The sequence below is a fragment of the Papilio xuthus genome, unplaced genomic scaffold (genome assembly GCF_000836235.2).
Source record: "Papilio xuthus unplaced genomic scaffold, Pxut_1.1 DF827789.1, whole genome shotgun sequence".
NCBI classification, from domain to species: Eukaryota; Metazoa; Arthropoda; class Insecta; order Lepidoptera; family Papilionidae; genus Papilio; species Papilio xuthus.
Window position 1 is genome coordinate 45,512 of NW_013530860.1, and position 21,784 is coordinate 67,295.

The 21,784-nt window shown below is 34.5% G+C and overlaps 1 protein-coding gene across 4 annotated transcripts in view; it reads right to left on the bottom strand.

Moving 5' to 3' along the window:
- Nucleotides 1-2,891: 2,891 nt before the first annotated feature.
- Nucleotides 2,892-21,784, bottom strand: part of Camta (Calmodulin-binding transcription activator) — a 106,593-nt gene continuing 87,700 nt past the window's right edge. Inside the window, exons 5-23 of one of the 4 annotated variants that reach the window (XM_013308865.1) lie at nt 18,963-19,034; nt 14,429-14,573; nt 13,610-13,656; nt 12,497-13,534; nt 12,173-12,416; nt 11,769-11,992; nt 11,380-11,649; nt 10,661-10,851; nt 10,360-10,497; nt 10,166-10,275; nt 9,503-9,604; nt 8,115-8,182; nt 7,768-7,910; nt 7,405-7,565; nt 7,050-7,186; nt 6,419-6,513; nt 6,216-6,290; nt 5,821-5,925; nt 2,892-5,464 (exon numbers count right to left, since the gene is read on the bottom strand). In XM_013308865.1, the coding sequence (XP_013164319.1) occupies nt 5,386-5,464; nt 5,821-5,925; nt 6,216-6,290; nt 6,419-6,513; nt 7,050-7,186; nt 7,405-7,565; nt 7,768-7,910; nt 8,115-8,182; nt 9,503-9,604; nt 10,166-10,275; nt 10,360-10,497; nt 10,661-10,851; nt 11,380-11,649; nt 11,769-11,992; nt 12,173-12,416; nt 12,497-13,534; nt 13,610-13,656; nt 14,429-14,573; nt 18,963-19,034 (3,444 nt within the window). In that variant the 3' untranslated portion in view covers nt 2,892-5,385. The remainder of the gene's footprint in view (nt 5,465-5,820; nt 5,926-6,215; nt 6,291-6,418; nt 6,514-7,049; nt 7,187-7,404; nt 7,566-7,767; nt 7,911-8,114; nt 8,183-9,502; nt 9,605-10,165; nt 10,276-10,359; nt 10,498-10,660; nt 10,852-11,379; nt 11,650-11,768; nt 11,993-12,172; nt 12,417-12,496; nt 13,535-13,609; nt 13,657-14,428; nt 14,574-18,962; nt 19,035-21,784) is intronic. The other 3 variants (XM_013308863.1, XM_013308866.1, XM_013308864.1) reach the window with 3 other exon arrangements.

Below are 21,784 nucleotides of genomic sequence, written 5' to 3' on the forward strand. Positions count from 1 at the left end.
AATAGGAATGTAGTTGTACATAATGTATTGACCGACTATTACATAATAGTGCGTCTTATTAACAATACAATAAGAACCACCAAATTACTTATATATAGACTCTTGGTTTACATAATAAACTGTCCATAAACAGTTGAACCAGAATGAAAAGTCTACGGGTCCGACAGGACAATGACTTAGTGTGGTGTCTCACTTAGCTAGTTCTCGCTTGTCTAGGTGAGATTGTATTTAATTAAAACAACGCTCATCGCATAATTTACTAAACAGTAATACAGAGAAAACAAAATGGAACTTCGTTATCTTTCGAATAAAATATCGGTCTACTAGGAATTTGTAGTAGCAGTAACAAATTTGATCGTAGTAACAAAGTAATGTACATTTTACTTGGTGGTTCTTATTGTAAGAAACAATTGCTTTTTGTACATATTTATATAAAACAAAAGATAGATTTTTACAAATCTTTAATAACATTACACCCTCATACATTTACTAAAACAACGTAATTTACAAAAAATAAAACAAAATAAGTATTTACTGTACAAAAAGACAGGATAAATGGCCTTAAAACACTGTGAAGGGCCACATGTTTACCTTTTAAAATCCAGATGAAGAATTTTTTTTTTCGTGGCATAATCTCACAGTGCAAGTGCCTTATTACTTAAATTAAAAAAAATTAAATTGGTATTACGTATGTATTAGGAATATATAGATTTATTAGGATACAATTTTACCTCATCCATTCAAACATCTTTCCATAAATATTGGTGTTAGAAACCTTGAAACTGGCAGTACAATTACGATCTCTTACTTTCTCTACTAAATTAAATATAAGGATCGCAAAACTAATAAATCTTACAAAATAAAATCTATCAAACGCGTATAATATAAAATATATTAGAAAAAATTTTATTAACGGATAAAATTGCATTGACTATAATATTATTTAAAATAATCAAAATGATAAGCATCTAAAATTCTAAAGTCAAATTTTTCGTTGTCATCGACATTCGGAATTTATAAGTTTGTTCTAGCATTGAACTAATTTCATTTCTAATTATCGTACAACTTTTACGCTGGAATACTAGGTTTCATGTTCTAGAGCTAGAGTGAGCTAATTATATGACAAGAAACGTTTTGAGCTCAAACCTGAGTCAGAGTGAGACTCAGACTGACTGACTGGTAACTTATGGACTGAATAGCACGGTCTAATATTCAACTTAAAATTCTGTGTAATTGCACTATTTGCGAGATCGATCATATATGTAATTTTTAGTTTAAACCTGAACCACACTGAAAGACTCAGTCTGACTGATCAGCTAGTAAGACTGATGGACTTAATAGAACTGTCTAAAATTAGACTTAGAATTCTATGTAATTGCATAATTAGCGAGATTGTTCAATTATGTAATTTTGAGCTTATATCTTAGTCAGAGTAAAAGACTCAGTCTGACTGATTAGCTGAGACTGATGGACTGAATAGAACTGTTTTATATTAGTTGATTTACAATTTAGTGTAGTTGCACAATTTGCGTGATCGCTCACTTGTCTAAATCTGAGCTTAAATCTATCTCATATCTAGAACATGCACTAGTATTGTCCAATCAGTTGTACAAATATCACAATCAAGACTAAGCTTGAAAACTATTTATTGACCTTACAATTGCATTATTTTTAAAATATACTATTTTATTTAACAACTAAAAACATATGCTAATTTTATGTGCATTTATCAAAAAAACATACAAAATTTTTTCACCATCAATAAAATAACATACGAAAAGATTATTTTTAAATTAAATATATTTAATTAACAAGCATTTTCGATAATATAAATACCTTAATATAAACTTATATTTCAATTGAAATAAAGAGTGTATAAGATTTAACAATTTATCTTAAATTAATATCAAAGTTAACTTTTAATTGCTTTTAAGCGACTATTAAAGAAACAATATTAAGTTAAAAACATGATTTAAATAGCAAATTCTTTAAAGTAAAATTAAAAACTATAAAACAAAAGCTATTACAAGAATTTTTCTAAGCATCAAAAGAATTGTTCTTTGCCAATTTTATCACAATTTAAATAAATCGCCTTTGGCGTTTAATAGTTTAATTTATTTACAGAATAATTACGTGATACAAAAATAATCTAACAAGTGGTTAAGCAAATTATATGTTTAAGAAAAAAAGTCATTACTCTTCCATCATTTTCGATATCTTTCCAACAGACAACTCCACGTAACCACCCTGCATTACCTCACTCTTCTCAAAGATAAAAAAAAATCAAACGTAATCTTACTAAATACCACATTCCAGTACCGTCCAAATCTATTTGATTACTTAACTTTACTTACTAATACGAAGTTAAAATGTGAACAAGCCTCTTACTATATAATAATAAAAAGTATTAGTTATTTTTTTTTAATTTTTAATTCTATGTATAGATTTCAAGATTTTTTTCATTTCATTATATTATATATGTAAGTAGTAATTTATCTAACTATATCTACGTCTAGTGCACTATCTTTTAGCAGTGGTCAATTACTAAGGCTTGCCCTAATAATGTGCTTCATTCATAAAAAAAAAATAGAAAAAATCCTCGTATGTAAAAGAAATAGTTATATTAACCACATACTAATAAAATTGTTTAAATATAGCTCACGATATAATTTTTTCAAAAAAAAAATTAAAAATCTAGGAAAAAAATCGTAGAAGCACATTTTAGGGCAACACCGTGAAGCTTCCTAAATAATGAATTGTCGTGTGACGATTGCGTGGATAATAAAATACTATTTACTGTTATAAATCGGAGTAATTCTTACCACAAAAATATTATTGCTTTCAGAGGTTTTGCGTTACATTTAAAAATATTGATTATTTTGTTCATTTAATTTTTTTTTATATCTTTTCATCGCATTCATCGCGAACACCGTGCGACCGGCGCCGGCGGAATCCCAGAAGCAATCGTGCACGCTATCCAAAAATACATAATATATACATGACCACTAGCTAAACCAACTATTCATTCGAAAAGAAAAAACAAGAGAACGTTATGGAAAATTAATACATCAAAACTTTTGGCGCAATACATCTCGAAATACTGTTTTCGTACCCGCCATCACTACATATACATATATAAATATAACATCTTAAAATTAGCAATCCAAAAATATAAAATGTACATGTTGCAATCGTGCGCCCTCGGGTGTCCCATGTCTCGTTTCAAGCGAATCTCGTCTTTGTGGTTTACGTAACACTGTCCGATTTCGCTTGTACCTGCAGTGCGACTCCCGCCGTCCACCACGCGAGGGTACCAGCCGCCACAACTGGACGGTTATTATCAAACTGCGTCGCGTAACATTCATCTAACAGTTGCCAGTTTACTATTTGACAAGTTTCAATATACCATTCCATTGCGCAATTTACTAAATTTTAATATATTGAATAATTGATATCACGTAAACTATTTACTAGAACTGCTTATTTAAATAAATCACTATCAAATCTCAGCAAAATGGACATTGAATTTTGTAAACAATAAACTAGCTGTAAACTAACAAATAACAGCTCCCGCCCATTGAAAATATTTCTAAAAGTACCAACGTACGTACGATGCGAATCCTAAACTATTACAAAACAACTTCAAAATTAAACTTGTAAACGATAAAAATACAAATTAATAGAAATCGACAATTTGCTAAATTTCGTTTAATCGATACAAATTGGCGTTGATAAAGTAAAGAGAACATCTTTGCCGCGGCCCCGCAAAAGCAAAGCAAACTTTATCGTTCGTAACTTTTGCTTTATAAAAATACGAATCGAAAATATCTCGACGGCCGCCGTCGTCTTATGATAAGCTATGATTACGTCTATCACCTTACGTCTATTAACTATACTAAGTTAAAATATCAGAGAATTCAGAAAAAGGGGGATATTTAGGTATTTATTTCTATATTTAAGTGGTGCACAACCTTATTTTTTTCATGAACGCTAGATAATTATGGAATTTAGCTTTATCGAGGATCTAAAACAAAAATGACTAACTAACGAACTAATACTAGATAGTTTGGATAATTAATAATATATTTTATAACTTGAAGTAGGAACTAGGGTGGGGTTGGGATTTGAAAATGTAAATGTAACGTTGAACAAATAGAACATTTTAAAATAAGTTAACAGTGGTACAATAAAACAATGAACATTTAAACGTGTAAAGACAAACTTCATAAGATCGACGTGTGGTCTACGGGTAAGAGGATTCGATATTCGTTCGTCTAATTCACTGCGTAGACTAAAAAAAAGTAAATCTATTTAGGCTGGAATGAAACCTTTACGGTAAACTTTAGACCAATAGTAAAACTAATTTTTTTTAATCTTAAATACGATAAAATCTCAAAATACTCACAGCTCGTCGGGTTTATTGTAATATACGCTACGCTAGGTGCATCTACTTTGTAAGAACAGTGGCTTTTAATAATTTGAATTTGTACTTAACCTACTCTCTTTTACTTCATCATGAAAATTAATAATATAGCCTAGAACTCACGTTTTAGTCGAAACATGCAAAAGATAAAACTTAATCATTTTCAATCTATGGATGTTGTCTTTAACCGCAGATTCTTATAAGAATTTTTAAACAATCGATTGCATATGTCAATAATTTCTAATTCATCACCAAACAATTGCCAATATACGGATGTTTTAGGTAAATTACATCCAATTTAGAGTTTTCAAAAATATGATTCCAATAAACGCCCTAAACAAACGTCTCAAAAATACGTTATGAAAATATAATACAAATACGATAAAATTTATACTAAATATAACCCTGTCTATGACCTGAAGAGTTTAACATAAAGAAGAAATTTGAATCCAAACTCTGAACAAGTCATTTCTAAGGAACGTAAACAAAATACAACAACACACAACGAAAACAAAGAGAAGGACAGAACAACTATTAACTTCAAAGCCATACATATTTCACCTTCTACAGGAGTTACATTCCTACAAATTATTTTTACTATTTCAAAGGCCTGAGTAATCTCACAACGCAGAGATACCTATTTTTAAATGTTATCGTTTGGAATGAATGAAGATGAAAACGATGTGAAATTGTATAATGAAGCTAGAAGCTAACAGCCCCAAATACAAATCAACAGAAATATTAACAGCTCTAACAATGCGACTTTTTATAAATATAAATGATTTTATCGAGCAATTCAACGTAACATGACTAGTTTTAAACTATAACGCAGACCACACATGTCTGGAGCTGTAGCAAACATGTACACTAAACAACTAATAACAAAATTAATACGCAGGATTTTTTGATTCGTTTCATAAAACAGCAATGTCTTTGTTTCGTACTGTGTCAGTTGTAAGGGGTCATGTTTTAAACAAAAGTTCAAGCAGCAGATCGTCATCAGCGTCCATTGGTGATTCGGGAGCCAGGTAGTCGATGATTCTGAAAAAAGGACAAAATATTTTACGTTTGGGACAATTTTTTTACCAAAACTATGAAGCCGACGATATACGGTGACTTAATCTTACTAATATTATAAATGCGAATGTTTAGATAGATGGATGTCTGTTCGAAGGTATCTCCAGAACGGGTCCATTGATCTCGCTAGGTGAAATTTGTCATAGATGTAGAACATAGCCTGAAATAACTCATAAGCTACTAATTAAGTTTCTTTTTTAATTCTGCGCGGACGGAGTCACGGGCGATAGCTAGTTGAAAATAATCCCAAAGAAAGCAACATTGCTATATGGAAGGAAGGGCTATTTACTTGCTAGAAAAGCTTGGGTCTAAAACCTTACCTATTGGGCGTGTGCGGCATACTGGTGGTGGGCTGCGAGGAGTTTGGGCGGGCAGCGGGGTAGGGCCGGCCCACCTTCCCGCTTTCTGCTCGTGCGTTCTGCAACCTATTGCAATATTTAAAACCATTTTACTTTTTACTTATTTTTAATTATTGCAATTGTTGTATTATTTCTATTATGTCTCTGGCATATTAAGATGATATCTGAACGACTTCACTACATAATTAATTGAATACAGATGTAAAACTTACACTTGTAGATATTTCTTCCCACGTACTGGCAGCGTGAAATTGGTTTTATTTTAATAAGCATGTTTTGTTTAATAATTTAATGTACTAAATAACAGTTTATACAATATCAATTAAATATTAAAAGTAGATCAGTCCAATACTAACTTGATCTTCGACTGTCGCATGAACTGCTGAATTTTCCTCGCGGCTTGATTTTGGCGTCTTTGCGAATATGTTCTCCTGGAAAATGTTCAAGTTAGATTTAGGAAAAAAAGCAAATAATTTGCGACTATTGTCTTATAAAGTATCAGAATCATTTATCCTTTATTCTTATTTTTTTTATTTTATAATGTAAAAGCGATAGTTACCTGACAGATGAGGCGGCCAGCCGGCGCTCGCGCAGTGAGCGGTATCCTCTTTGGATCACTGTCGCCGCCGCATGCATCTGCTTCAGGTAAGCGAACTGTAAAAATCAAATTAAGAGGTTAATACTCACACCCAATAATACTTTTGCGAAGCATCAGATTAAATAAGGCTTTCCCACATTAAAAGATTAACAACATTTTGTTAACTTTTACATACTATATTTCAATTCATGTATCCGGATCTGGATTAGCAGTTCTTTATAAAAGTGCGTATCTTTTTTTCATAAGAGAAGGGAGCAAACGAGCAGCGGGAACACCGAAGTGTTCATCGACACCCATAGACAACTGCAAAAACAGAGGAACCGCACATGCGTTGCCGGCCTATGAGATAGTGATACGATCGCTTCTTGCAGGACCCTAAGTCGTAGCAGGTTGAAAATACCACCGAGGACAGACCATTCCACAACACGGCTGTGCGAGGTTGGAAGTTGTATCTGTATCGCTACAGTTAGGTACGAAGAAACTACTTTTTTTTGCTCCGGTCGCATCTGAGATAGGAGTTTTGTATATAAGCAGCCAACATTTGTCAGTTCTTGTGTGTGTCTTCGAAAGGAGTTTCTCATATAGTTCTTACCTGCTTGTATCGACGGTAGCAGTTTTGTATGGTGATGGCGGCGGCGGCTGCGCGGCGCTGTAACTGCCGGCCGCGATATTGCCTGTACGCCTTCTGGATGGTTATAGCCGCTGAGTACAGCTCACGTTGCTCACGATCTGGAATATGATTTGATACGTGTTTAGAGATAGGCTTAAGAAATATTAAATGGAGTACGAATACGCAGATAAAAGGTGTAAAAAAAGCGAGTTGAGCTTTTGCAAAAGTAAGAGAATGGATACAAGAGATAGCAAATAATAATGAAGTAGAAGAAATGCAATAAAGGGATGTAAGAAATGTTTTAGAATAATATGATATGTCTTGTTATCTTACTCACCATTCAAAGTCAAGCTTGAAAAGTGTGTAGTTGCGTTAAGGAACTCTTGCAGTGTGGCGGTAGGGGTGCCGGGAATAGCGCGGGGGGAGGGAGGAGGGGGTGAGAGGGCTGAGCCCGGCGACACCGAACCAGATGAGCACGGAGTCGATCCGCCGCAGTATCTGCAATAAACTCAATATATTACCACCTTTAACAAAAGAAATGCTTTTATACTCTACACTTCGTACTTTGTCAGAAAATCCCGCTTATCAATCCCATAACTAAAACTTAGGTCAGATTAATCACAACTTTCATAATCCCAATTTTATCCAAATCAAAATTTATTGGAATATCAAAAACAAACTTAGAATGTAAGCAATATACCTGTAGGTGTTGTCGCTGAACTCAAAAGTAAATTCGGTGCTAAAGTTTGCGGTCTCGTCCAGCAAGGGTGCCATCAGCACGTCCTCGCTGCCGCCGGGGCCGCTGTCCAGCCCGCAGCCGGAGAATAGCGATGAACTTTCGTTCTGCATTGTATACGGAGTTAAAATCAGTGAATGAAAAGTAAAAATTGTTTAATATTGTTCCTTTTATCCATCAAATCGTACTTTAACTACTCGAACATCATTGACGTTAATGGAGACTGATGTTCACCTAACATCATGAGAAATATTCCTAATATAAATAAAATGTTTTGTTAATTTCTGTTTCTCTATTTTTTGTATATTTACCTTTATCCTTTCTGGCATAGCGGCTATTATCTGCTCTGCCAGAGTGAACACTCGGTCATCCTGCTCCCCTGAAAGTTTTTTATGAAGTAGAATCTAGAACGAAATAGTTTGTAGGTCTGACTGTTTTCCGATACATTGCAGTAGGCAAAAGGTATTCGGCAATACCAAAATTATCATTCATTAGTATCGAGTTTATAATATTCTTGTTTTTTTTCCAAATGCCATTAAACTTCATTCTTCTGATTTTTAACTAAATACTGGAATCTTAAAACTATACATCGAAAGAAGACATAGTTTTTTTAGGGTATTTAGTTTTCAGTCAACTTTTATACATCTAGGTTTTTATAAAGTGTATAATTCTAACATCAAAGTGTGACACAGACATGTGTAAACATAAAGAAATCTTTAGCGAGACCAGTGATTAGGAAATGATGTGCGATCACGACTTACCTTTAATATAAATTGAACACAAAACTATCGTTTAAACTACACATAAAAAGCATCAAATAGATATAGACTCATGCAAACAGCTGTATCGCCATGCAGTGTACTGTAAAGTTGTCGCTAAGAAGTGTTCCGGACCTGTAAACACGTGTTCTGGAATATCTGGAGAAGTCTGAAGAGAAAGCGAACTGTGTGGAGTGTCTCGAGGTACAGTTGTGGTTGGACCGATACGAACCATTGAAAGCGACACCGATTAACAACACCGAATAAACTAAACCGAACCAAATACAATGAACAAATACTAAATTTGATGAAAGAATAAGACAACAGTCCTGACTGACAGATAAAATGAGACTGGAATTTCGGAATTCGAAATTCTCTTTTGTCTTGATCAGAATAATATAACTTATCTTTCATTGAAAGCATTATTATGATTCGGTTTAGTTTGATTTACATCTACAATCAACACCTGTAAACTCCGCTCGATCTTGGATACAGAATAACAGAAGAAACTACAAGTGGTCTACCGTTAGCGATGACGTTCCGGCTACTGTTTGGCGATAGAAAGGGACAAAGATACGCAGACAACCTTTGGTAAGAAGAAGATCGGGCAGCCTTAGCGGCAATGCAACTACTACATTCACAACATCGATATGGTCGAGCGGAGGGATTGCTGCAACTTGAAATGGTATAGAACTGTTTTTTTTTATCTTAAAAAGAATATCGATTTTTATATCGTCAAGTTGCATAGTAAAAAGTCAAACATAACGTAATATCACATTATGCCTTACTTTTACTAAGTCACAAATGTTATATAGCCAGATTGAGTCAGGGTCCCAAAAATTCGGTTTTGCAGAGTTAAAATTTTGAATGACTAGAGTAACATTTCCTGGGAAACGTTGCCATTGACGTCTATACCATTCCTTGTGCGGCAGCGAACTGACCTTTGTTAGAGGGCGGTGGTGGGGAGGCGGCGGGCGAGGAGGCGGAGGAGAGCGCCTCCACGTCTATGAGCGGGCTCTGCGCGCGCCGCGGCGCCGTCTCGCCTGCACACAGCGGCCGGCACGCCAGCGAGTGAGCTCCTTCTGACCCTCACATACCCTACTTGGAAACCTCCCCTTATTGCATTACAGACTTCGTACCCGCTACTATTTATTCTATTTAGGTTTCTATATTTACGCTCTATCTTATCATTATTGAGAAATGTGTTCCATTGATTTGTTACTCTGTTTTATTCGTTGTATTTCGACAGTTTTAGCTGTTCATATATTTTTTAATTTTTATCGATATTTTAAAAACCATTATATTTGATTTGGTTTTTATATTTTATCAAGGAAATCATTTTTCATGTTTCATCATAATTTTTATTTACATTTCGTATTTCTTTTTTATATTATGAAGGAACTCACTTCGCATTTTCAACCGTTGTCACCGTCGTATATTTTACCGTTAACCGCTTTATAAACGCGTTTCAAGCAAAATATAAATTCTATGAAAATTTTCAATCTTCAATAAAGGCGCCGTGCCGATATAAATAAATAATTTTCAGCAAATGAAAATTTAACTGTCTATGGAATGAAAATTTTATGGTATGTGTTTAGACTTACAAAGAGCTAGGTCCATACGCTTGCCGAGTTTCGGTTCACCGAGACTGTCTTCAGATGTATCAGAATCTAAAGGCAATGACATACTTCGCTCCCATCTGGAAATCCAAGTACTTCAAATTATTTAGTAAACAATGATAAACGTTAAATAAATCAATTAATTAAATCAGCTAAAGTGTTCGTGCGTTGTATATTACCTGGCGGACAAACTAACATCTCCCCTTTCAATAGCAGAGCTGGATCGGAAGGCATCTGCCATGTTTATGCCACTGTCGACAGACGGTCGTTTGACCAGGTTGCTCTCCAAACTGCCCGCTCTTCCCTTTTGCGATAAACTGGAAATGTAAGACAAAGACAATTTTGTATTTAGGTAATTGTGTGATACTCTTAATTTTATTGTCAGAGTAAGAATTGCGCACAAAACGATCCCTAAGTCTGTCTAAATCAAAGTATCCTTGTATGCAAATTTTTCGATAGAAATAGTCCCTGTAAATCTACCTATGTGGTCTGCGAAATACAGCATCACCAGTAGGTGGGTGTATACGATCCAGCATTGCGGCCAGTCGAGAATGTCCAGCTCGACGGGCAGCAGCTGCAGCGGCGCGCCCGCCCGCCTCCTGCCGTGTGCCCGCGCCCCACCGCGCCAGAACAACCGCCGTTTCCATATGCCCAGCTGCGCTCGCCACCATCTGGAATATTCCAAAGAAGAAGTTAAACAAAAGAATTAATCAGTAAACATTAAATGTGACTGGCTGCTTCTTGAGCAGCTAACATAATGGAATTAAAATTAAGGATGTACATAAAAAGCAATTGGACGCAAGTAATGATGTAAAAATAATATTCTGGCTAAATTTGTCGAGCAAACCAAATTTTAAACTGATTTTGATTTCAAATAAAGTACAGGAGGCCAAAAAATGTTATGAGAACTCAAGATAACTAAAACAAGCTAGAACTAAATTTTGAAAATGCTTACCATATCGAATTTTATTAATTTGTACAATGTGGACATCACCAACATAAATGGCATCATTCATACAATCGTTACTATTTTTATGTAATTGATTTTATTTTATTAAGATATATAACTAGGAAGAACTTTCCAAGCATAACAATATTTGGATTGAATAAAACTTAGATAAAAAATGAATAGATACTTTTATCATTCAGTCATTCAATATCTCTTTCAATCATATATTTCTTAAAAAGTTTGCTCTCACCAAAGGGGTACAATTATCACTATCCCTCGCTCCTAAATTTACTTCTTTTTCTAAAGCCAAACTGTTGTCATCCTGCCTCCAACGTAGAAGTACTGTAGTCAACTTTGAATATCCCAAACTAGCAGCCAAGTGAAGAATAGTAGAACTATCTTCGCCAGGCTCTGTGGTAAAACCTTCAGCATTGCCAATAGAACGAGAGCTCAGTATCTTGCAAAATGTGACGAGTCGCTCTTCAAATTTTGGATTTGAATATAATTGCACATCTTCCACCTGAAACAGAAATCCGTTAATTTTAAATTCCATGATCATGAAAAAGGGGGAACATTGCATAAATTGATAGTTTTCTTTTATGAAAAGTAAGTGGACAGCACAAAAATTTCTCTCACTACCTGATTGTTATCATCCATTGGCTCAGTCTTCACTTGCAGTCTGCCATGTAATCGTTGTAATCGTTGCAAAAGTGAAAACCGCCGAAAATCCAGTGACGGTAAAGGGGCAGATGCAGGTGAAGTAGGAGTAGGTGTAGGACCCGCTTTGTATTCAAACACAACTGTATCCGATACTACTTGACCTCCGCGAGCCACTTGAAGAGCTGCAAGTCCGGCTTCATGAGCTGGAATGAAGTGTATTTTTTTTAAATAACACAAATCAATAACAATTGTTATAAGTAGGAAATATGTTAAGAGGTTAAGTCCAACTTGGCATTAGGCCAACTAAAACTAGGTAAGAATGGGATATCACTCACAAGGCCAAGAATAAATACAGATAAGATAAAAATATAGAAAAGATTTACCGGGACAGTAACACCGTAAAAGACCATTCTGAACAAGTATTGATGGGACAGGAAAATTGTCAAAGAGTACTGTATATTGATCTGAGGTATCTGTCCATGGCCCGGCTACTAAGACCTTTACTCCTCCTTCTGGATAAGCCCATTCAGGTGAATAATCAGTTATGCTCAAGGCTCCTTCCCCAGCGCAGTCAGTCTGCATTTTTTCATTTGAATCATCGATGGGAGAAGTTTTTCCACATATGGGCTGTAAATTTTATAATGTAATTAGTTTTATTGAAAATTATTTATCGGCAAAAGATATAACTTAAAAGAATTAACACTCACTATTGGGTTAGTTGATAAAGAATTCGGATCTAGAACTTCTAATTCAGGAAAGTCTCCAAGCATATCAAAAGCATCTAAGTTGACAAATACATTGTCGTCTACTACTTGTGTTGGTGAAGCTACTGCTTCACAACTTTCTATGAAATCCATTGTATCGATTCCCGACACCATAACGTTTGCAGTATCTGAAGTTCTAGTTCCACCTCTGTCCAATTCACATGTTGGCATATTTGCAGACAATGTTTTCTGGATATCTTCATGTGAGAGTTCTAAAGTCTCGTCGAAAAATGCACTAGTGTGTGCTAAGCTTCCATCTGTACCTAACAAAACTAACGTATCCTCACAGTTGTCCGTTAACACCTTACTTTCTAATCGTTCTACTAAATCAGGATACCGTGATGGTGTTGCCGGGGCACTAGCAATTACTTGATTCCTACTTCGGGGCTCCATTTTTATTTTTCGTTCGAAACTTTCTACAACAACTTTTTCCTCTACTTGAGTTTCTACTTCAAAGGTGGATTCTGAATTATGGAGGCAAGAAGATGGTTGACTGTCTGGTATTTCTCTTTTTAATACAAACGTTGGTTTGTATTGATGTCGATATCTGTCCCTTGGCTCCTCGCAAACAAACGATGTCACTGAGAGGGGAGAAACGAGAGATGAATGTTGTTGTGAACTATTTCCAGCTCCATTTAATATCAACAAGCCACCGCCTCCTTGAATTTGGCCAAGTGACAGAAGTAATGGGGATGCTGATTGTGTCGTCGTCCTGTGATCTCTGGTGTATTGACGTGGCGGCTGCGATATCGGTCTCGGAGATGGGCCAGTTGTAGATGATACATGGTGATCTGAAGCTGGAGGTTTTGCAGCTTGAATGCGACGTAGTGGATGCGCGCATGTTCTAGAATCCTGACAGGTCGAATCGGGACATCCGCATTCCAGTTGCTTTGCCAACGCCGCAGCTCTGGCAGCTCTTTGCTTTTCCATTAGCTGCCCTACAATGGCCTCGACAGTTTCCGCAGTCTGGAACATTTTTCCCTGACATTTAATGATAGTAAAAAGTTCAATATACACATTAATAATACGAAGGTTTATAAGAATAAAAACACTTACTGATATTTCCAATTCGCTATTCATATCCGGTTCGTCTTCACTGAAAACTGAAAAAGATATAGTATAAGAATTAGTTTTATTATTTCTGATCTTATAAAAAAGTCCTAAAAAGCCTCGTTTATCGATAAGTTATTTTAAAAAGAAATCTATTCAATGACGTATCAATAAACGATTATAAAAGAAAGTCCCAAAAAAACTGCGATGATGTTTTTGTTGGCAGCTAAATCCATATAAATGTACTCTGAAAGTGATCTCATTCACGAGAATCTGGGATTTAAGCCGTATAATAAAATCAATTTTCATTTCGCTCCTAATGAATATTCAACAGCGAGCCGCCAACTTTCCTTGTTGCGTTTTAATTTGCTGTGTTTTACAGTTATGGATCTTTTTGACTACGTTATGAATTTCTGGCTTCTTTGGACTAATTTGAATTCGTATAAATAACTTCAGAAACAACTTTTACTTTATCTTTCATAATACTCAAGTATAAGGGGAAAAGATTTCTGATAATTTCGAATAATTATTTCAAGATCCTTATTTTCATAATATTATATACTTAAACTGTTGTTTTTGAATCCAAATCAAGTATCCGTACCTGGAAAGGACAAAAATGGAACCCTGGAAGGATCACTTTGTTGTCCATCCGTCTGTCTATGATGACCCTTTTTTCACCATGTTTATCATACCATAATACCATGTTCACCAGTGTATCCTAAATCTTCATAGACATACAATGCCGAAAATCTCTTTACGACTAAAATGCCAATGCTAGACCTATATGTTATATATAACTCTTATGATCATGAGTGAGTCACTTACACATGGGCTTCAGTTGGCTGACGAGCTCGTCTTTCGTCCACTCCTTCTTGTCTGCCCATAGTGCCAGGCTGGGTGCCACTGTCGCCAGCTTGTTGTCGTCAGGGTATGGTACGTTCAGGTAGTGCACCAGTACTATATCTGGATTCTGGAAATTAAAAAAAAATATAAAGGAATTGAGCACAAAATTAAATCAGCGCGTGAATGTTAAAATTTGGGGTATAATTTCAAATATTTTAGTTCATAAAGTCTCGTTAAAGAACAATAAATGAACGAAAGGAAATGTATATTTTGGTTTCAGTTATTACTTTGAGAATCTTGGTAACAACATTTTGTATTTTTTTTTAATTTTAAATCTCTACTATTTCCATAATTAAATGAGGTCTTGCCCATGAAAACTTGTTTGTAAATTTAAAGTGAAATGGAAAATGAAATAAAAATACTGGAACATATTTTTCACATTTACAATGCTTTCGTTGTTGTAGTCATACGGACACTTTTATTGTCGACTCGCGGCAGGATTCCAAGAGTTGTTTGATCTCAAGTCGGAAGCAATCCTCAATAAATATACATTCAACTCAACGATATAATGACGTCACAACTGTAACTAGATATCGTTCTCTTTACTCTCAAAATATCTATTCTTTTGTTTTCCTGGTGTAAGAATAACAACTGAATAGTAATTTGGTAGTCTGTTTAGTCATTGATTTAAGCTAAATAGCATTTATTGAGAGTGGGAAAGTCTGAAATCTATGAAAAATAAAAGTAATAACAACGAATATCGTAGAGAAAGAAAATTAATGGTGCGTTGTATGTTTCTCGCTGTTGAGAACAACTAAATGGGTAAATACAAATACAAGACTTAGTGACGCGTGAGAATTTATTAACTCGTAGTTATTTATTGCAAAATAGAATGCAAATAACGAGTAACATTGCGCCCCTCGGGAAATATAAATGGGTATACAAAAAATACAAATGTTCTTCGAAGGACATAAAGTTCTACATCCGAAACTGCCATGCCCCAAGCACATTGTAATATAAAACTTAAACGGATTCAAAATACGAATGTTTCGCTTTCTATTGTTTTACACAACAAACATAACGAAAGCGAAGCGAAAACTAAATGTAAGCGGATTCATGCAAGCTTTTCTTTTGAGACAAAATCAATATTGACAGAGAACTGTATGGTTCCACCAAACCTTTCACGCAGAACTAGCCGTGGGTTTCTGAGTTCAGAATCGCAAAAGATAATGATAGAGATGATATTTTTTAAACGGAGATTTTGGGCTCAAAAACCCAAGGTATGTAGATCCAAAAGCGAAGCGAATTCGAATTTCGAATCATTGTGGTCAAAGTGCTAGTAAATCGACTCGCACGCAGTTAAGCTATGTTAAAATAATTTGTACACAATATTTTAATTTTCAACACTGAGAGCGAATGTAAAACGGAGTGCGTCGTAATAACTATCCATTTGTCTTCAAAATGGCGGCAATAAACATGGCGCCATTATTTATGTAATGGCCGCTGGGCAGGGCTGCCACACGTGCGTTTTATGGAACTTATCTCGCTTTTTCATTAACTCCAAATCAAGGAGATAATTTGTTAAGGTTTTCGCCATATCTCATCCCTGTTATAAGTTCCATGAAATATAACCATTTACCTTGGTTTATCCTTCTCAATTTATGTTGCTTTACATAAATAATGAATTTTAAACATGCTATGTTTTATAACATGTATTTTAAAGTAACTAAACACATCAAATAAGTTAATTGAAAACTTAACTCTTTTTGTAGACTATTGAAGTGTAAACACATTAAAAAAAGTCATGGTAATTTTATTTGAATGTTACCAAAAATATTAAAAAAATACTTTTAGACATTTTTCCCCACAGTTAAGTTCAGTAAAATTTTGTACTATCTTTATATTTAAACTTTGTTTATTTTTTGTGAATGGTGTGTACACTGGTCATCTGTCTGTTGCTTATTTTTTATTTCTGTATTCTATTCTGTTATAAATAAAGTCACATTATACATTCTAATAAAATGTTGACAGCCCTATATTTTTAAGAGGAAAGTCGAGTGACTTTATGAGCTTAGACAAATGCAGTGCGGAGACATTGGGATAAGCAAGATTAATTGGGTTAAAGTTAAAGTTGCACTAATGTTTTAAACAGTTAATATATTTTAAACAATTCATATAAATTAAGAGAAATGTTTTAATTTTAGTACGATGTGAATTTACAGACGAATCTTACTAATGTTATAAATGCGAATGTTTGTATGGATGAATGTTTGTTTGAAGGTATCTCCAGAACGGTAGCATGGATATATCTGAAATTTGACATAGACGTAGAACATAGTTTTGAAGAACACATAGGCTACTAATTAAATTCTTAAGTGGACGGAGTCGCGGGCGATAGGTAGTCAACCATAAAATCTACACTGTATTCTGTACAGATAGAAATAACAGAAGTACCCCATTCCATTGCTGAAAGCGAATTTTCTTACAGAGCGGATTTTTGGGCTTACGGTGCCTTTTCCAATAAGCACCTCCGTGGTAAGCTAGCAATGTTGTAAAGAACAAGCTTACTTTAACTTTATACATGCGATTGTTAAAATACTTAATACTAACTTAAAAAAGTAATAATATAACATAAATAATGGTGCTAACAAACACAGAAAACGCGACTAAGGTTAAAAAAGAAGGAATCTAGCAAAGCGTATTTAAATCATTTTGGTGCATATTGTAAAAAAGCGAAAATTTAAATAATAGGAAAACAGATACTGTGTAAGCTTATAAGAAAAGAAATATGGATATCTACGATAACCTTTTTGAAAGCTTAATAAAAAGAAAAATAATAAAGGTTTAGACGTACGTAGAATCCACATTTCTTCTGAGTTAAGTCATGAAACAAATATTATTCTATTAATGCATGATAAATGTATAGGCTAGATATTAATATAAAGTCTGCTTATATCTAAATAACACAAGATAAAATATATAGCCTACTAAGATCTAGTAAATTGTACATAATTTTCTTTTCTTCCTATTAATCTATACGCGAACACCTTTTCCTTCTTTCCTTTCTTTATAACATGATCTTAAAATCTCCATTAAAAGCATAACAATATAGTATTTTAATATTTGCACTGCATTCAAAATTTAATTTCCTCTCTGTGGTAAAGTCAAAGATTTCCCAAATTCACGCTTGCGTTTAATTCTCCAGAGAGTTGCTAAAATAGCATTAAAGGCTACATGCTCGGTCTAATATTTAACAACAAGCTTGCATTGACACCTGTTACTTCGGGCTCAGATGCATCTGAACGTTGCTACTATCAGAAATTCAATTACACGCTTATATTTTGCCTGCTGACCTACATTCCATAAAGCGGTTTTCCAAAACTATACTAGAAAAGAGAATCGTATAAAAATATAAGTTTGTATACAGCTGTGTGTACATTTGTCATTTTTTTGGTTCATTTTTATCATGTGAAAAAAAATTGTTCACTTTTAGCGGTTTATTAATATAACTTTATCATGTTCCAATATTATAAATAAAAATATTTACGTCTTCCAGAAAAATCTTGCTCATTTTACAAATGAGAATGTTTAGATGGATGGATGGATGTTACGAGGTACCACCGGAAAGGCTAACCGGATCATGACAAAATTTGGCACAGATTTATGGCATTATGTTTTTATTTCCTGCGTCGAAGGAGTCGTGGGCGACCACTAGTGTATATAATTCAGGCGTTAATAGTAATGGCAATAGAAATTAAGCAATATATAAACCATATCGAGAGTAAGACGTAATAAAATCTATAAATATAATTTCTTACACACGTGATGTACGATAGAAATCTTTAATCACATTTACTGCCTCAGCGCCGATTCCCCGACGACGTAAATCCGGAAAGTTTGCGAGATTCTATTAATATTTCAACGATTCCGGTGGAAATATGTCGCAAATATTGAACGGAACGATCCAATTCGTGGTACCATCAGTTCTATCAATTCCATACGAAGATATCAAAAAGCTGTATTTCAAAGTTTTCACGTATTGAATATTGAAACAACATTAGAGATATCGTTTATAATAAAGTGAAAACATCCATTACGATATTTCTCTTCAGTATTGAAATGGTATGAAGCGTTTAAAATAAGAATATGCAGGTCAATGACCTTCAGTCTTCTCAGGACCATTTCCTATTACTGGTCATAAAAATTAGTCCCATCCTTTATCAAATGACAATCAATGAAAAAAATTTGTAATTTCATCAAATGCGTGTTAATAACACACTTAAGAAGTATTTAAAAGAACCTTTTACAATGTCTAAACAAAGTACTGAATAAGTATAAATAACACGACACATAATAACATTTGTCAAAATAGTTTGTGTTTCACAGATTATTTGTGAAATCCCAACGACTTTAAATGACAAAAATAACTTCAAAATTAGATTATTCAGGACTTAATTAGATATTGTGAAGGTTACTTAATATCTTATAGCTTAAGAAAGTAAAAATTGTCAATTACCTGTAAAAGCCAGTAACATCTTCGATGGAATGTCGGCAGGATGGCTGAATGGACGTAACATCCATAGATGCACTGCAAAAGAAATAATACAGATTAAAAAAAAAATAAACAAATGTAAACAAAAGACGGAAATTATTAACACTAGTTAAAAAGAGAAAATTACATCAATGTTACTTCTAATGTAGGACATGAAAAAGCGAATAAATTCAAAGATATGTGTGAAGTTAAACCGCACTGAGCCAGGTTAGAGAGAGAGTAGTTTACTGTGATCTAGTGCCTTAGCAAGGATGACTAGATCACTAGAGTTGGTGTTGATGATATAAAAAGACAAATCTTACTCGTCATGACTAAATGGACTAAAATTATTTTACACTATTTTTTTTATATCATAAGGTGCCAAACTAGCGAGCGGTCACCGAGAAATCGCTGAAATAGCGAAGTGACCGTTGCCCATAGACATACGTAGTAGCATATGCGCTGCCTACCTTTTATCGACGGAGGAGAGGATGCACAGAAAGAAAATATTTTCCCTTTCCATGCATCCTCTCATCCGGAAAAACCACTTCCACTTCCCATCCTTTCCTTATAAGAAAAAGGGTGGGTAGGGAAAGAGGACTAAATTAGGCCTCCGGGACGCACACTAATCAGACGAAACGCGGAATTGCTTCCACATCACGCCTGTCTTCTGTGTGGTCGTGGTATTTCACCGGGCGAGCCGGGCCAATTCGTGCGAAGATGTTAAAGCGGGCTCTACCACTGTAAATTATATTAGAATAATTATCGATTAGAGTCAACAAAGGTCCATTGTAGGAATAATAATTTGATTACAATAGTGTATTCAGAACCCATACATTCCATACATTCGAATAGTTTAGTCCAGTATGCACAACACGCTATCTTTAACAAGAGAAATACACAATTGGCGCCTGCAACTTCGTTACTTACAGAAGGCTTTGCACAGGCTAATATTTGATCAAGTAACAAGAGACGGCGGAGACCGCGAACGAGACAAACATTTATAATAAAAATGTTGTCTATAAAAATATATGAAATTTTGATTTCTAACTTTCGATATTTTATTCTCACAATGAAAACGTTTACGTCTTTACCCTCCTAATTCTGAATTGGGTTTTTTTGTGTTCCAATAACACTGCTATTAACTAATTTTAATTATTAATAGATTGAAATATATTATGTTTAAAAATATACAGAAAGACCGTGTTAATATATATACATTTTGCAATATTACAGATAAAGAATAATAATAACAAAAAGAGAAAAAAATTGTAGCCTGCGTGTTCTTCCAGACTATGTTCTACACCAATACCGAATTTAATCGAGATCTATGGAACCGTTCTCGAGATAAATTGTAACAAACTTACATCCATCGAAACATTTTCATTTATAATATTATTATGGCAGTATGAAGAAAGAAGTAAGTTTAATCAAATTAAATGAGTTATTAAATCATCACTAAGTAAAAGTATTCCACTGAACTTGAACTCATTAAATGAAGCAAGCCAGCTTCTTAAGTATGGAACGTGCTCGTGCGTCCCACTTGATAGACGACTTTTATTTTCACAGAGGCGAGAGGGCGGCGAGTGCCTGGTGACAGGGGACTTCTCTCGTATCATCGAACACGATCAAGGTTCTTAACACTACTACGTTTGCAACACTAACATTGGATATCGCTACGAACAGAAAATATTGCTATTTTATTTGAAGCAATTTGGTTATTGTTATTGTTAAAATAAATTCGCTGTTCATTGTTTGCAGCTTAGTAAAAGCATTTGTCACTTGGTCAAGGGTCAAATGACATGAGACAACTATGTATACGGGGCCGGTTTTAGCATTATTGGTGCACTGGATGAGAGTTTGCGCCCCTTTTTTAATGTCGTGGGTAATCTTCCAAATATAGGGTATCTTAGGGGGCAGCACAGTCGCCTCTTAATATCTAACTATGATACCTGTGGCGCCCCCCTATAACCTCCCTGGGCGTTCGACCCAGAGGGCCCTACTTCACACTGCTACTGCATGTTTACTATGTGTGATTTACCATGTGTTGATTTTCTATACATCATTTGGTCAATTCACACATACTAAGATAAAATAATTAGATCTAGAGGAACTTTTTAGTTTTGAAAATTCGTACAAATAGTCAGCTTTTTGTCAATGATTCTGTATATCATTGTATGTCTAAATGTTGAATGTTTTGAATGCAACAAGTCATTCGCTTATAACTTACGGCAGACAGCACTCAGCGGCCGCACTCGCGGGAGATGTATTATTCAAAGCCCCTGTCCGTTGGCATGTGGCGATGCATCAGTATCGAGCCTTTGCTAATGCACACGGGATATTGTGTAATTATTGTTACTGCGATAAAGGTTTTTTTTTGTCAAACAAAGAAATTTTTTTTAATCTAAGATCTACACAGAAATGGACATAATAGTATCAAGGTGGTAGTCAAAAGAATTAGAGCTATATTAAAAGTTAACTTTATTTTTTTCCGTATTTCATCTTCTATCTTTCATCATATAAGGCCAATATCTCTAATAATTAATCAAAAGGTTTTTTTTTCAGTTATAGCAAATTAAAGATGCAGCATCTTAGATATTTTACAGTATACGAAGATTTTGATCATTAGATTATTTAAAATACCATATTTATAAGGGAGGATGATTAAAAAATGTTAAATTCAGAAATAAATTTGGTACTCAGTTATTACCTCGGCTGGTTCGGCAAAAATACGATTCAGCAGTTAGGCAAGTCGATTTAGATTCCGAGTGTCCATTTGCCAGGTTTATACGTTATCTATTGGATTG